This window comes from Xiphophorus hellerii, chromosome 13 (assembly GCF_003331165.1).
Source record: "Xiphophorus hellerii strain 12219 chromosome 13, Xiphophorus_hellerii-4.1, whole genome shotgun sequence".
In the NCBI taxonomy this organism is placed as follows: Eukaryota; Metazoa; Chordata; class Actinopteri; order Cyprinodontiformes; family Poeciliidae; genus Xiphophorus; species Xiphophorus hellerii.
Window position 1 is genome coordinate 26181799 of NC_045684.1, and position 13533 is coordinate 26195331.

At 40.7% G+C, this 13533-nt stretch overlaps 1 protein-coding gene across 1 annotated transcript; it reads left to right on the forward strand.

The window, feature by feature from the left end:
• The first annotated feature begins 1139 nt into the window (after nt 1-1139).
• Nucleotides 1140-11024, forward strand: ppp1r10 (protein phosphatase 1, regulatory subunit 10). The gene is made up of 19 exons (XM_032581746.1): nt 1140-1185; nt 1345-1631; nt 5057-5165; nt 5263-5349; nt 5577-5712; nt 5802-5853; nt 5928-6017; nt 6095-6223; nt 6318-6423; nt 6532-6635; nt 6728-6858; nt 7500-7659; nt 7896-8039; nt 8209-8455; nt 8548-8623; nt 8709-8915; nt 9047-9170; nt 9241-9600; nt 9740-11024. Exons 3-19 carry the CDS (start codon nt 5059-5061, stop codon nt 9895-9897), a joined length of 2418 nt encoding a protein of 805 aa, XP_032437637.1. The 5' UTR covers nt 1140-1185; nt 1345-1631; nt 5057-5058; the 3' UTR covers nt 9898-11024.
• Nucleotides 11025-13533: the final 2509 nt, after the last annotated feature.

The following is a 13533-nucleotide window of genomic DNA, read 5'->3' on the forward strand; positions in this document are numbered from 1 at the left end:
AGAGAAAATATGGAATGTTTCCCCATGTTATAAGTGAAATAATTTACCAGTGGAAGACCTATCCCCAATGTTATAAGTAAAATAAGTTACCAGTGGAAATAGACAGTAAACAGTTAATGCTAACTAGCTAGTTAGCAGACCGTGCCATCTAGCTATTTCCACTGGTAGATTATTTAACTAAAAACAAGACCTTTTTCCCAAGTTATAATTAAAATAAATTGCTAGTGGAACCAGCAAGTAGGCAGCCTAGGCTAACTAGCTGGTTTCACTGGCATATTATTTTACTTATAACAAGACATTATTTCCCATGTTATAAGTGAAATAATCTGCGCATAAATGGGTAAAGGTCTGAACGTAATATGAAGCTCTTTGGGGTCATAAAAAGTCTGCCAAAAGGCTTGGTGCTATTGAAATAAAGTGTAGAATCAAAAAAGGAGGTGACCCCAATTGTTTAGTTTTTCTTAGCTTTTGTTTTAATTTGCGTATGACATCCCATTTTACCAACAGAGTATCATATTACAAGCACAGTAGTGTTTAAAGAAAATATATAGTTTAGGTCTTGTTAAAAAATAAGTGCTTAGATATAGTATGATTACTTGATGATAACTGAAAAAATATTGGGTAAAAATAGACTAGTAATCGCTATGCTCTACATTGTATATAAATTACATTAAAATCAGTGATATTTTCTCAATTGTACATAACTATCTTGCGGAGGAATCTCCTAGGACCTAGGTGCTGTGTTGAAATCCTCAGGGGAAATCCGGACGATGAATGCCTCCCCAATATGGCAGCTTTCATTGACGTACGACGTTTATAGCTCTAATACACATGGATGTGACCACCAAACCAGTCGCCATTTTAAAAAGAATGTGAAATAAAATTTCTGTATAAAATAATGACTACAACCTTTATTTAATCATCAGAATGTCATAGTATTTTAATTATGTACCGAGTGATTCAAAATAAACCAACTTTAATATTAACTTTTGAGCCTTTTAGAGGATTTTTTCCCCCTACCATCTGAGATTCGCCATTACGTCCTTGAGCAAAGAAGCAAGGTCGGTTTTCCACCATTTTGTTAGTGCTTATATGGACAAAACCATTGGTCATGACGTCAAAAACGTCATGCAGTATAAAAGCTAAGTCCCTCCTTTCCGAGCTCATTCGCGGATTTGGTCAGAGGTAAGTAAAGACAGTAAAATTTGGGGAGCGATAAGACACCAGTGGTTTTTAACTGCGAAAAATACTACTAAGGATAATAAAATCCCTTAATATTATCAAGGACGGGGGTGTTTAACAGTCAGTTGAATGTGAATTTGTGGTTTTTGTGTATTTCTGCAGGTTTGAAATTGCTTTGCCGAAGACTGAGCCGTCGAGGACTTAAAACAGCTCTTCTCAATTTCATTTTTTTTCCCTTCAAGTAATGGACATTTGATTACTATTTTTGCCTCCAGTTGGTCCAGAAGAAAAGGCTAGCGTTTAGCTAGCACAGCCCAGTCCATAAGAAGTCTTTCTGATGATAATTAAAACCATGAAGGTTGACGACATATAAATGCATTATGAGCTATAAGTGCTTGAAAAAGTACATCATAATATAGCCGAGACGCTGAGGATCTATAGTATCAATAGTAAGTTCATTTTTGAAGTTAAATCGACATTACTCCAATGAAATTGTTGTAGGTTACGGCTAGCTATCGGTAGCGAGCTAACAGAGCTCGTATAATAGTTTGGCTCTGGGCAAATATATTCTAGTATGAGCTCACACGCTAAAGAGGACGGGCGCGCATTGCCCCGTTCCTTTGTGTGTGAGACAGGATGGACAAATTGTTAAAATAAAAAGTTTAAACAGGATAATGGTAGTATTTTCATAAGCAATCTGTTTATAAAGATTGCCCTAAGGATAGAAAGGAAATACATAATTCGGAAATTTTATGTGGAAAAATGCGTTTCATAGAGGTTCTTTCAAGGATCGCAAATCTACCGCAATCTGCACATAAAGATTGCGGTAGGGACACAATATGAAGCCCATTTGTTTTGTCGATAAATATAGGACATGGACACTGAGCGTGGTGTAGACGGCAATCTGTGGATAAAGATTGCAGGATGGTGGCCCAGCCGTACATCGAAGCACAAACATTGTGGATTGGCCTTTATTTGCTTTCCGTCCTCGGACAACTCGGCGCTAACTTTCCGGATGAAGATTTTTTGATGTTTTTTTCTAATGTTTTCGGAACGAGCATAGACTGTCTGCGATCTAGTTCGTTGGTCACGCTGGTGTATATGTCTGATATCGGCCATCACGGTGTTTGCAACACCCATTGTTTGTATGAGGGACTGGTGTACCTAGGAAGTGGTTAAGTGGGGGTGGGACTTAGCTGAAGTCAGACTGCAGTTCCCTCCCCCTAGTTGAGAAGTGGTGATGCAGGCTTGTAGGCTGCCTCTGCTGGGACAAATCAGCACAGCCTTTCAAAGGATAGGGTGCTTGTGAAATAGGATTCGCTTAGTGTAGTTATTGTGCTCAAGAAAAAAATCCTTTTCTTCCTTGGTAGCTTGATTTTTTAGCAAACATTCTGTGGCAGTCTTGCTCACTAAATCCACTCAGATGATTTGAATATGTGCAGTAACACCATTATGTGACCCATAACATTTCCCCCACCTAAATTAGGGTCATGTTTTCTATTTTAATGACTATGCATTTGTATAACTATTGTGACATTTACAGGGTGTCAGGTATTTGCAGTGTTGTGGAGGTGTGAGACAATATAAAACTTCTACTACAACTGTTACACGGGTAAGATCTGATGAATCTGACATTATCATTTCAACTTGTTTCCTGCAGGACTACGGCTTCTGCACTTGAATAGACACTGGCACAAAAATAGTTTGATTATTACTAGTCAGAGATAAATGCATGCTTTTAAAGCAGGGGTGCCCAAAGTCAGTCCTCGAGGGCCGGCATCCTGTATGTTTTAGTTCTCTCCCTGGTGGTAGTAACAACCTTCTCAGCATGTCAATGTTTTTCTTAGGCCAAGCCATCATTGGATCCAGGTGCGTTAAACCAGGGAGTGAACTAAAACATGCAGGATGCCGGCCCTCCAGGACCGACTTTAGGCACCCCTGTTTTAAAGCATCACCTACATAATGACTTTAAAATGATTTAACAAAGTCAAATAATGGAAAATGTATTCATGTATTCACAAACTTGTTATACAACCGTTCCCTTGTGCCATTTAGGCCTTTGCCACGTAATGTGACAGTATAAGTCAAACATAGCTACTTTCTGTGTTTCTTTTTTTAAAGGCGACATATAATAATGGTAAAGAAAATCTAAAAGTAACAATGTACATTTGTGTCCAAAACTACTCATATCCCTGGCAAATTTAGATTTTGAATTATTTTTATTCACCCAAGAAGTTTGTTTCTCTTAGGAAATGAGAAGGGTATTGCTGAAAAGGTGAAGGAAAAAATGTAAAATGAGTATAAATTTTCCATAAAAATAATTTGCATTTCTTGTAAATTTAAAAGAAATATTTGTAACATCAGTCAATGGAAAACATTTTTTGACGTCGTAGCAATCACCCTCTTACAAATTGCTAACCTGCTTTTTGCATTTTTTCTACTATTGTTATGACTTACACCTTAAGAGTTCCAGGTCTCTGAGGCTGGTAAGCCTCCTGTCGTCACCCTAATACTAAACTCCTGTCACAGATTGTCAGTGGGATTCAAGCCAGGACTGACTGGGCCACTCCAAAAAGTTACTATTATTTCAGACTAGAAGAAACAAACTGCAAAATGAAATCTGCCTGGGGTAAGAATAGTATGGGCCTTATCTGATGCTAGTGACAAATACCCTTTCCTCTATTTCTAACACATTTAACTGTTAAGGCACTGTCGTATTAATGAAACATTCCCCTGATCACACAGTGAAGGGTGTAAGTTAAAGATTTCTACATTTTCCGACTACTTTAGAATTTATACTAGCAAATCAAAATATTGTAACTCAGTGCCGTTTCTCTTGTGATCAGAATTTTTTCCTGTTGGACTGATGACCCGTCCTGCTCCCTGCAGGTCTGAGTATCTGTCAGACCAGTAGTCAACAGAGAAAGATGTTTTATTTCAGCCTCGGGCTTAGAAAATGTTAATTAGAGGGCAGATAGTGTAAAGCTAAGAAAAATTAACTTATTTATGAAAATAAGTTGGAAGGTGTGTCCAAATTTTTGTTTTTGTGTAACATAGAGTGAAAATAGAGTTTTGTTTCTTCAACCGAAATAAAAAAAAAAAAATCAATAAAATGTATTTTTGTTGGATGTGCTTCATGGATCAATTTTATAAACACTGTCTCTCACTTTGTACTTTTAACCTAAACTGGAATAAATATGTTGTCTCACACACACACAATATACACTGTATGGGATTATATTTATTCTTGTGAGCAAATTTGTGGGAGGAGAGATTGTGCAGTACTTTGAACTCATATTCCTGTTGGACTGATTTCAATTGAGTGCAGGGAACAACTCTACATGCCTTGAGTATGAGGCAAAACTACCAGTGCTTGTCAGAGCAGTAGTGTAAGTTTCTGGAATATAAGATCTGTGTATGTGGATGTCTCAACCTGTGGAACCTGTTAAACCAGAGAAATGACGAGTTAAGATGTTCAGTGTTCTGAAAGATGTAGGGCACTTCTCCACTAATGTTGCTGTTATTGTCTGACCTTTGAACCAATGCAGACAAGTTAGTGTAGTCAGACAGTGTTTTACAGGAGTACCAGTTGCTTGTACTCCTGTAGAGGCTCTGCATTCTAATTGATGCAGAGATGTCATTCTAACCTTGTTGGTCCAAATTCACTTTAGTTGAAGTTGTCTTGAAGTCCTTGTGGTGGAAGAGCACAAAGCATTTTGCTATTCATGGTCTTAGCAAACAGTCTGTGTTTTAGCTTTGATTTTGTTTGGCAGGCAGACAATGGAGCCCAGAACCATGTGTGTGTGTGAAAAATGTAATATTTACTGCTTTTGACTTGTTAGTGTGTGTATTCATAGAGCGGTGTGTGTTTCAGACATGGCGAAAGGACCAGTTGACCCCAGGGAGATTCTGAAAGGCGTTGAAGCCCTGCTGGGAAAGGATGGTGAGCTGCGCAGTCTGGAGGGAGTCCCGAAGGTGTTTAGGTGAGAAGTTCAAGTCTGATGAACCTCTTTGCCCCCTGCTCCTCCATTGTTAATAAATGTGCCAACATAGTTTTGCTTACTTTTCTTTTCCTTGCAGCTTGATGAAAGCCTCTACTAAGATGGTCAGTAGGTGTATGTACCTCAACGTGCTGCTGCAGACGAAATCTCATGATATTCTTAACAGGTGGGACTTCTACATGCCATATCTTGCCATTATTAATCTGTTGTATAGTGTCCCATTTAACTCCTAGTCCCTGAGCTACAGCTAGGTTTCCTTACACTCAAATGATCTAAATGTGTTCAGTTGGCTGTTGGTGTATAAATGTGCTAGTAAAAATGGATCCTGATGTAAACCACAGCTGAGATTGACTCTGTTGTAGTCTTCATTAAATCAACAGTTCCTTCTTACAGGTTCATCAGAGTTGGTGGCTACAGGCTGCTCAATTCCTGGCTTACCTACTCAAAAACCACCAACAACAGCCCTCTGCTTCAACTCATCCTGCTCACACTGCAGAAGCTGCCTCTAAAAGTAGACCATCTCAAACAGGTAATGTCTTTATTTTTCCGACGGAGTACACATGTAGTCACATGTCCAGCTACTTTTAGTAATCCTGTTGGCTTTCATTGTTTTCCCAGAACAACACAGCAAAACTTGTGAAACAGCTGAGCAAAAGTGCAGAAACAGAAGGTCAGTTTACTTCACTTTAAGTTAAATAAAAGCTGGTTTGTGTTGCAGTGCTAACATGGACTCTTTATTTTTAGAATTGAGAAAGTTGGCAGCTGTTTTGGTGGACGGTTGGATGGCAACAATTCGTTCTCAGAGTGTCTCGAGCAGCGGCAGTTCCCCTGCTGGTACAGACTTACTTATCTTTCACTCTTTTACAGACTGTAAAGTCTACCATTTTAACAAACTGTTGTTTTCATTTAAGATAAAAAAAAGAAGAAGGAAGAGAGCAAGATGCCAGTGAGGGATGTGAAGGAAAAGAGTGGAGATGAGGGGAGGAAGAAGGAGAAATCCAAAGCTCATGCACCCAGCCATACAAAGATTCGCTCCATAGGTATGCTTGACTTTAGCAACAATGATCCTGTGGGCTATACAGCATATACTGTATATTTGTGTATGTGTAATGATTATATGTCTGTACTGGATAGGTCTGGAGATGGAGGCTTCCAACCCAACTCCTCCTAAAAAGATGTCCTCTGCACCACAGCTGGGCGAGAAATACATTATAAAGGCCCCGTTACTCAAGAGGCCGAGGTAAGGCCAGTTTTTTAGCTTTATCTTTAAAAACAGTGCCACCATGTGATGTGATAATGAATCTAGTTCAGTCTGCCAAATTGAACACTAAATGTTTTTTACCAATAGTTCTGGTCCTTCAGACGCTCCACCTCTTGAGAAAAAATACAAACCTCTCAATCAGCCTCCAAACGCAACCAAAGAGATCAAAATGAAGATAATTCCAGCTCTACGTAAGCTTAATCACAGAAAAACAAAGCAGCTTTGTGTTTCTAGTTAATGGAATAACAGTGTTGATATGAGCTGTTTTTTCCCCTCATTGCAGCAATGGAAGCTACAGACTTTGTGGACGCCCTGAACTCGGCCCCAGTGCCTGAGATTAAGATCAAAAAGAAGAAACTGCCTGGTGCTTCTACTCCTGCTAACACCAAAGCTGTCTCACCAACATCGACCAAGGTACTGATAGTGTAGCATCAGTACACTATCATTTGTTTAGTGATGCATTAGTAGTGTAGCATCATTAGCATAGCACAATATGCTATAGCATCATTAGTGTAGTGATACTACACGTCTAATCCTGCACTACTGATGCTATGCTATACTGCTGATGCTACTCCATGCTACGGATTCCACACTACTGGTGCTACTATGCCTGTAGCAATGAACAATAACCCAATAAATTGCACGATAAGTGGAAACAAGTTCAATAATTTCCCTTTGCATGATAGATTATTTTTCTCCTGTCTTTCTCTTTCTATCAAAGACAGATGACAAAAGGTTTCAGTCTGGTGGATTGGTTTCATCTAACTTCTTTTTTCACGGCAATTTTGCTTTTGAAAGACTTATCACATGAACAAGCTCATTCAAGTGTGATTGTAGTTGTTGTTTATTTAATGGAAGCACCAGAATTGTGAAATTAGCAGAATATCAACAAAGATTTGCACAGATTTGTAATGTAGTCATAGCAGTATCTCAGGGTGTCTCCCACAGCAAGCGTTAGTCCCCCCAGCTCATTATGTGGACTCAACTTGAATGTTTTAAACTATAAAACTGCAGTTCTTCTTCTAACCAGCTGTTCTTTTCTTTTCTGTCCTCAGACAAACCCATTTGACAGCAAACCGGCTGGCTATTCTCCATCTTCAGCTAGACCTGCATCCCCAGAAACCTCTGCTTCCTCGATTGCTGCTGATGAAAACCAGGAGCCAGAGCAGCCTTTGACCCCAATTCCTGCTGAGGATCCAGACACAGCTGACAACAGTACGGTCCAAAGAATCTGTTCTACATCTCACCAACATTGTACAAGAATCTACTTTTTAATCTGAAACAATTATTGTCACAAACCTAAATAGTGTGTTGCAGTCTGAGCCTAACCTGTTAGTGAAACACATTGTATCTGGAGGACTAGATGGTCCATCTGGCTAACCGGCTAAATGCTACTGACAGATAAGTATGACTTTGCACAGTAAACCAATGTCTGTTCCTGTGTGCTTCAGCTGAGAAGCCCAACGCCTTGGCAGAACCGCGTGCAGACGAGGAGAGCCTGACCAAGAAGGGCAAAAAGAAAAAAACCGTCCACTGGGCCGAGGAAGAGCAGCTCAAGCACTACTTCTATTTTGATTTGGATGAGACAGAGAGAGGTATGTGTGAACTAATAGACATGCTTTTTGCTGAGGAAACTGATCAGCGTCACAAAGTAAATCTGTAACAAAAACCAAAACATATGCTTTGTATAAAATATCGTGCAAAAGAAGGAATTTGTTGTCCCTTCTAGTACCTTTAAATAGTTTATTTAAATTTTATTTACAGTCAATGTCAACAAGATCAAAGATTTTGGTGAGGCTGCCAAGCGGGAGCTAATGATGGACAGGCAAACGTTTGAGATGGCTCGTCGGCTTTCACATGACACCATGGAAGAAAGGGTCCCCTGGACACAACCCAGGCCCCTGACGCTGGCGGGTAGCTTGGTGACCCCTGGAGCCAACAGCACAGAGAAACATACCCAGAGAGAGCGTGAGATGGGCATCCTACAGGAAATCTTCCTCAGTAAAGAGAGGTAAGTGTGCATATTAAACAGAAGTCTGTACTATGCTTGTAACACTGGAAGCAGTTTTGAATGTTTTCATCCTAACCTGTTGTGTTCCTCAGTGTACCTGACAGCCCTCATGAGCCAGACCCAGAGCCGTATGAACCCATGCCCCCCTGTCTCATTCCTTTGGACGAAGTTAGTACACAGACCCACAAGCACTCAGTCACTACTGTGATGTCTTTTGCTGTCTACTAAGCTGTGTGTGTGTTGTTCCCTACAGGATTCGTCTATGATGGATGAGGACTATGGTGAGCCTGCAGACGCCGCCTCCCAGCAGGCCCAGAGTGAGAGCTCCAAGCTGCCGCCGGTCCTGGCCAACCTCATGGTCAACCTGAGCAGCAGCGCCCGCAGCCCCCAGGCCTCCAGCACCACTAGCAACCCTACAGCTCCGGTGGTCAACGTGCAGGAGCTGCTCTCATCCATCATGGTACTGATGGGTTCTGAACAACAGATACTCCTTTTTAAGCACGGTTTCTAGTGCTCTCAAAGAATACATACACACACACACACACAGACAGACCTTGTTCAGCTAAGCTAATACCTGTTTTGTGTCATCAGGGAGCTTCTGGTGGTCAGTCTACTGAAGAGCTGATAAAGCAGCCAGACTTCTCCGATAAGATCAAGCAGCTGCTGGGTTCCCTGCAGCAGAGCCAGATTCAAACACAGGGAGGACCACCTCCAGGTAAACACATGTCCTGATCCATCCTGCACCTTCCCTCCAGAACACACACTAATGTCTTCTTTCTGCTCAGTCAACCTGGGGCTGCTGGGACACGGCCCAGGCATGAACAACATGACCAACATGCACATGCAGGGGCCCATGAATGGTGGTTACCCACCCAACAGCTCACCTGGGGGTCCTCGCTTCAACCATCCCCCTCCACCTCACAACCATGGGCCGCCCTTCAACAACCCTGGAGGCCCTCGCATGATGGGGCCCCGGCCTGGACAGGGCAGAGGAGAGAACGGGAACTATTGGGGAGAGGACTCCATGAGAGGAGGCCCACACAGAGGAGGACATTTCCACCGAGGAGGCCGGGGTCGTGGTGGAGATCTGGGTTTCAGAGGCAGGGGCCGTGGAGGGCCCAGAGGAGGACACAACAACATGAATGGTACGTGAGCTAAAATCACAGATTCTGAGATGATATTACATCTTCTTATTCAACATAGAGATTGAACTGGAGAGTTTTAAACCATCCAGAATTGCTTAACCAGCTTATGTCACTATGTAACCGTCTTTCCTTGTCACAGATATGTCCAAAAGGCCGGTATGTCGTCACTTCATGATGAAGGGAAGTTGCAGATATGAAAGCAACTGTGCTTTCTACCACCCTGGTGTGAACGGCCCACCTCTACCACCCAACTACCCTCCTAACCAACACAACCAGCACCCACAGCATGGCCACTAGGGGACACTGTCGCTTCCCATGTCTTCTACAACCACAGTGGCAGACTGACTGCAGTTATGCTGATGAATCAATGAGATCTGCTTTTGCAGACAGACTCTTTGAGAGACTACAGCAAACAGAATTTGTGAAACATGATCAGAGATGGGACGCGAGTGTATTTGTTGTGATTTTGTTTTATTGTTTTTCTTGATCTGTGAGACTGAGACAAGACCTGACCACTATATTTGAGTTGCTGCAGCTATTTATAGAATCGCTCTCCTCTGTGTTTCATGCCGTGAATATCATTGACCAAAATATTTTTTCAGAATTTTTTTTAGAACAAAACATCCCTCTTAATTTGGCTTTGGAGTTTGTGCCAAATATTATGCTGCTGTAAGATTCTTTCAGTTAATACCATCCCCAGTGTAGTTTGGACCAAGGATGTTCACTGTTGAATGTTAGTGAAACAGAACACAGTCAGACTGTACTGGGCTTAGCTGAGCAGCTATACATTTTTTTCTAATCCAACAACGCAGGTCCAACTTTTTTCAATTTTTATTTTTTTGTCACTAATACGAAATGCTAGCAGATGCTAAAAAAGCTGAGCAGTGTGCTACATGGACATTTTCTGCATGCATGATGGACTCGCCTGTATTTGTGGGTCTAAAGTGACAATCTTGGCATAACTGTGGTCATTATTGTTGAGCTACTGCCTGTAACTTGTGTACTCTCATGTGAACCCAGAAAGGGTTTGTGTTGTCAGTGTTAGAGATGATGTATCCATCCGTGGGTCACGTATAACAAGTGTTTTCTGTGAAAACAATGATTTTTTTTTTGTCTCTTGTGGGACTTTGAGAATGTAATGTTAAACGTTGCTCCCTCCAAACTTTTTTGTTTATTTTTTGATACAGTCTTGGCCTTCGAACCTGTGTGAAATATCTTCATTTCTATTGTTAGAACAAAAAGATCTGTATGAATACAGAACACACACACACACATATATATATATATATGTGTGTGTGTGTGTGTGTGTGTTCTTTTTCAGTTATTTTGCAGACTTGAAATGTGAAATTAAGTAATATCCGACTCTGACCAATGATTTTTTTTTTTACATTTAACCTCAGATTATAGACTGTTAAAACTAGAAACATGTTGGTGTCCGCCATCTTTTTGTCTGTATTTATGGGTTTTAACTTTTACAAAGGTAAAACTTACCATATTTAATTTATAAATGCTGAAACACTTATTAATTTAGAAGCCTTGTCGGGTTAAATTGGTTAGTGTGACCAATGGTCACTATTCCACAGAATATAAAGCTCAAGATATGGAACTGGAGGCTCTAAATATAACTTGTACTTTTAAGTTCACAATAGCTCCAATCAATCAGTTATTTGAAAGGGTTTCATTGAAAAGAAATGTCTAATTACCTTTTAACATACCTTATATTGCCAAAAGTATTCGCTCACCTGAATTGCCTCACATATGAGTTTAACTGACATCCCATTACTAATCCAGAGGGTTCAATATCATGTTGATCCACCCTTCGCAGCTAGAACAGCTTCAACTCTTCAGGGATGTCTGTCCACAAGGTTTAGGAGTGTTTATGGGGATATTTGACCATTCTTCCAGAAGTGGATTTGTGAGGTCACATAGTGATGTTGGACAAGAAGGCCTGGCTCTCAGTCTCCGCTCTAATTCATCCCAGAGGTGTTCTATCAGGTTGAGGTCAGGACTCTGTGCAGGCCAGTCAAGTTCATTGACCCCAGACTCTACCATCCATGTCTTTTGGACCTTGCTTTGTGCTCTGGTGCTCAGTCATGTTGGAAGAGAAAGGGGTCAGCTCCAAACTGTTCCCACAAATTTGGGAGCAATGAATTATCTAAAATGTCTTGGTATGTTGAAGTATTCAGAGTTCCTTTCACTGGAACTAAGGGGCCAAGTCCAGCTCCTGAAAAACAACCCCACACCATGATCCCCCCTCCACCAAACTTTACACTTGGCATAATGCAGTCAGACAAGTACTGTTCTCCTGGCAACCGCCAAATCCAGACTCATCCATCAGGTTGCCAGATGGAGAAGCGCGATTCGTCATTCCAGAGAACGCGCCTCCACAGTTCTAAAGTCCACTTTATACCACTGCATCCAATGCTTTGCATTGCACTTGGTGATGTATGGCTTGGATGCAGCTGGTCACCATGGAAACCCATTCCATGAAGATCTCTGCACACTGTTCTTGAGCTAATCTGAAGGCCATATGAAGTTTGGAGGTCTGTAGTGATTGACTGCAGAAAGTTGGTGACCTCTGCACTATGCGCTTCAGCGTCCACTGACCCCGCTCCGTCTGTTTACATGGCTCATGGCTGAGTTGCTGACTTTCCCAAACACTTCCATTTTATTATAATACTGCTGACAGTTGACTGTGGAATATTTAGGAGTGAGGAAATTTCACAAGTGGATTTGTTGCACAGGTGGCATCCTATCACAGTTCCACACTGGAATTCACCAAGCTCCTCAGAGCGACCCATTCTTTCACAAATGTTTGTAAAAACTGTCTGCATACCTAGGTGCTTCATTTCATACATTTGTGGCCATGAAAGTGATTGGAACACCTGATTCCGATAATTTGGATGGGTAAGCAAATACTTTTGGCAGTATAGTATATAAGACTCCAGAATTTATTGTGGACAGATTGAAACAGTGCATGGAAACTATATATTCCAAATGTTTTCACAAGATTGTTTCTGTGGAGACTGTAATATTGATTGCTAAGTAAAAAAAAAAAAAAAAGTACAGTAGTGGCACGTATCCAAAAATCATCAGACCCAGTCAAACTCCTTCATATTCTGCCACAATAATAGATCATACACACATGAATTCTATTCAGTCTTGATATTCTAGACTGAATAAAAAAAATAGAATATAAATACTATAATAATACTGTCAAAGAACTTTACAAAATAGCTCTAAGAAATGTTCTCACTACGTTTTCTGGCAATTACAGAAATAATTTTGGTAATTGTAACCAACCTAAATCAAGAAAAGTTTAGTCTGATTTAACTTCAGATAGTGAGAAAAAGACGTGTGAACATCTATCAGACATGAAATTAAAGAACTCTGCTTCTTAAACCCCGTAGACTCCTGAGATTTTTGGGAACAAGTTTCTGTGTGCATTTTATGCACACACACACATACACACACAGCATCAGATCCGTCTTTACAAGGCGGGGCTGAGTGTAACTGATAAATATGAAACGTTAATGGGAGAGATCTTAACCAAACCCATGAGAGCAAATATTGACCATTGTACTCCTAAAACATACAATAAAACGGACAGAAAGCAAGAGTTAGGACACCTCAGCACTAATCAGCTTCCGCATCCTGTTACAAGTGACTGTTGGCAGAATTTGTTTGTTTTAGTCCTCGGTTGGTGAAGAGGTCCATCAGAACACTTGCTCATTTTGAAAAATGTATTTTTCTTGAACAAAGAAGGCCTTGAAGATACAAGGCTCATGCATTTGATGACAAACTGGGCAAGAGGCATGGTACAATCATTATGCTAAAGTTCCACAAAAGATTTCAAATGCTTCAATCTGTTTTCTTTCCTACCAATTTAGATAAGAATACACTGAACACTTATCACTTATGGGTGACCCTATT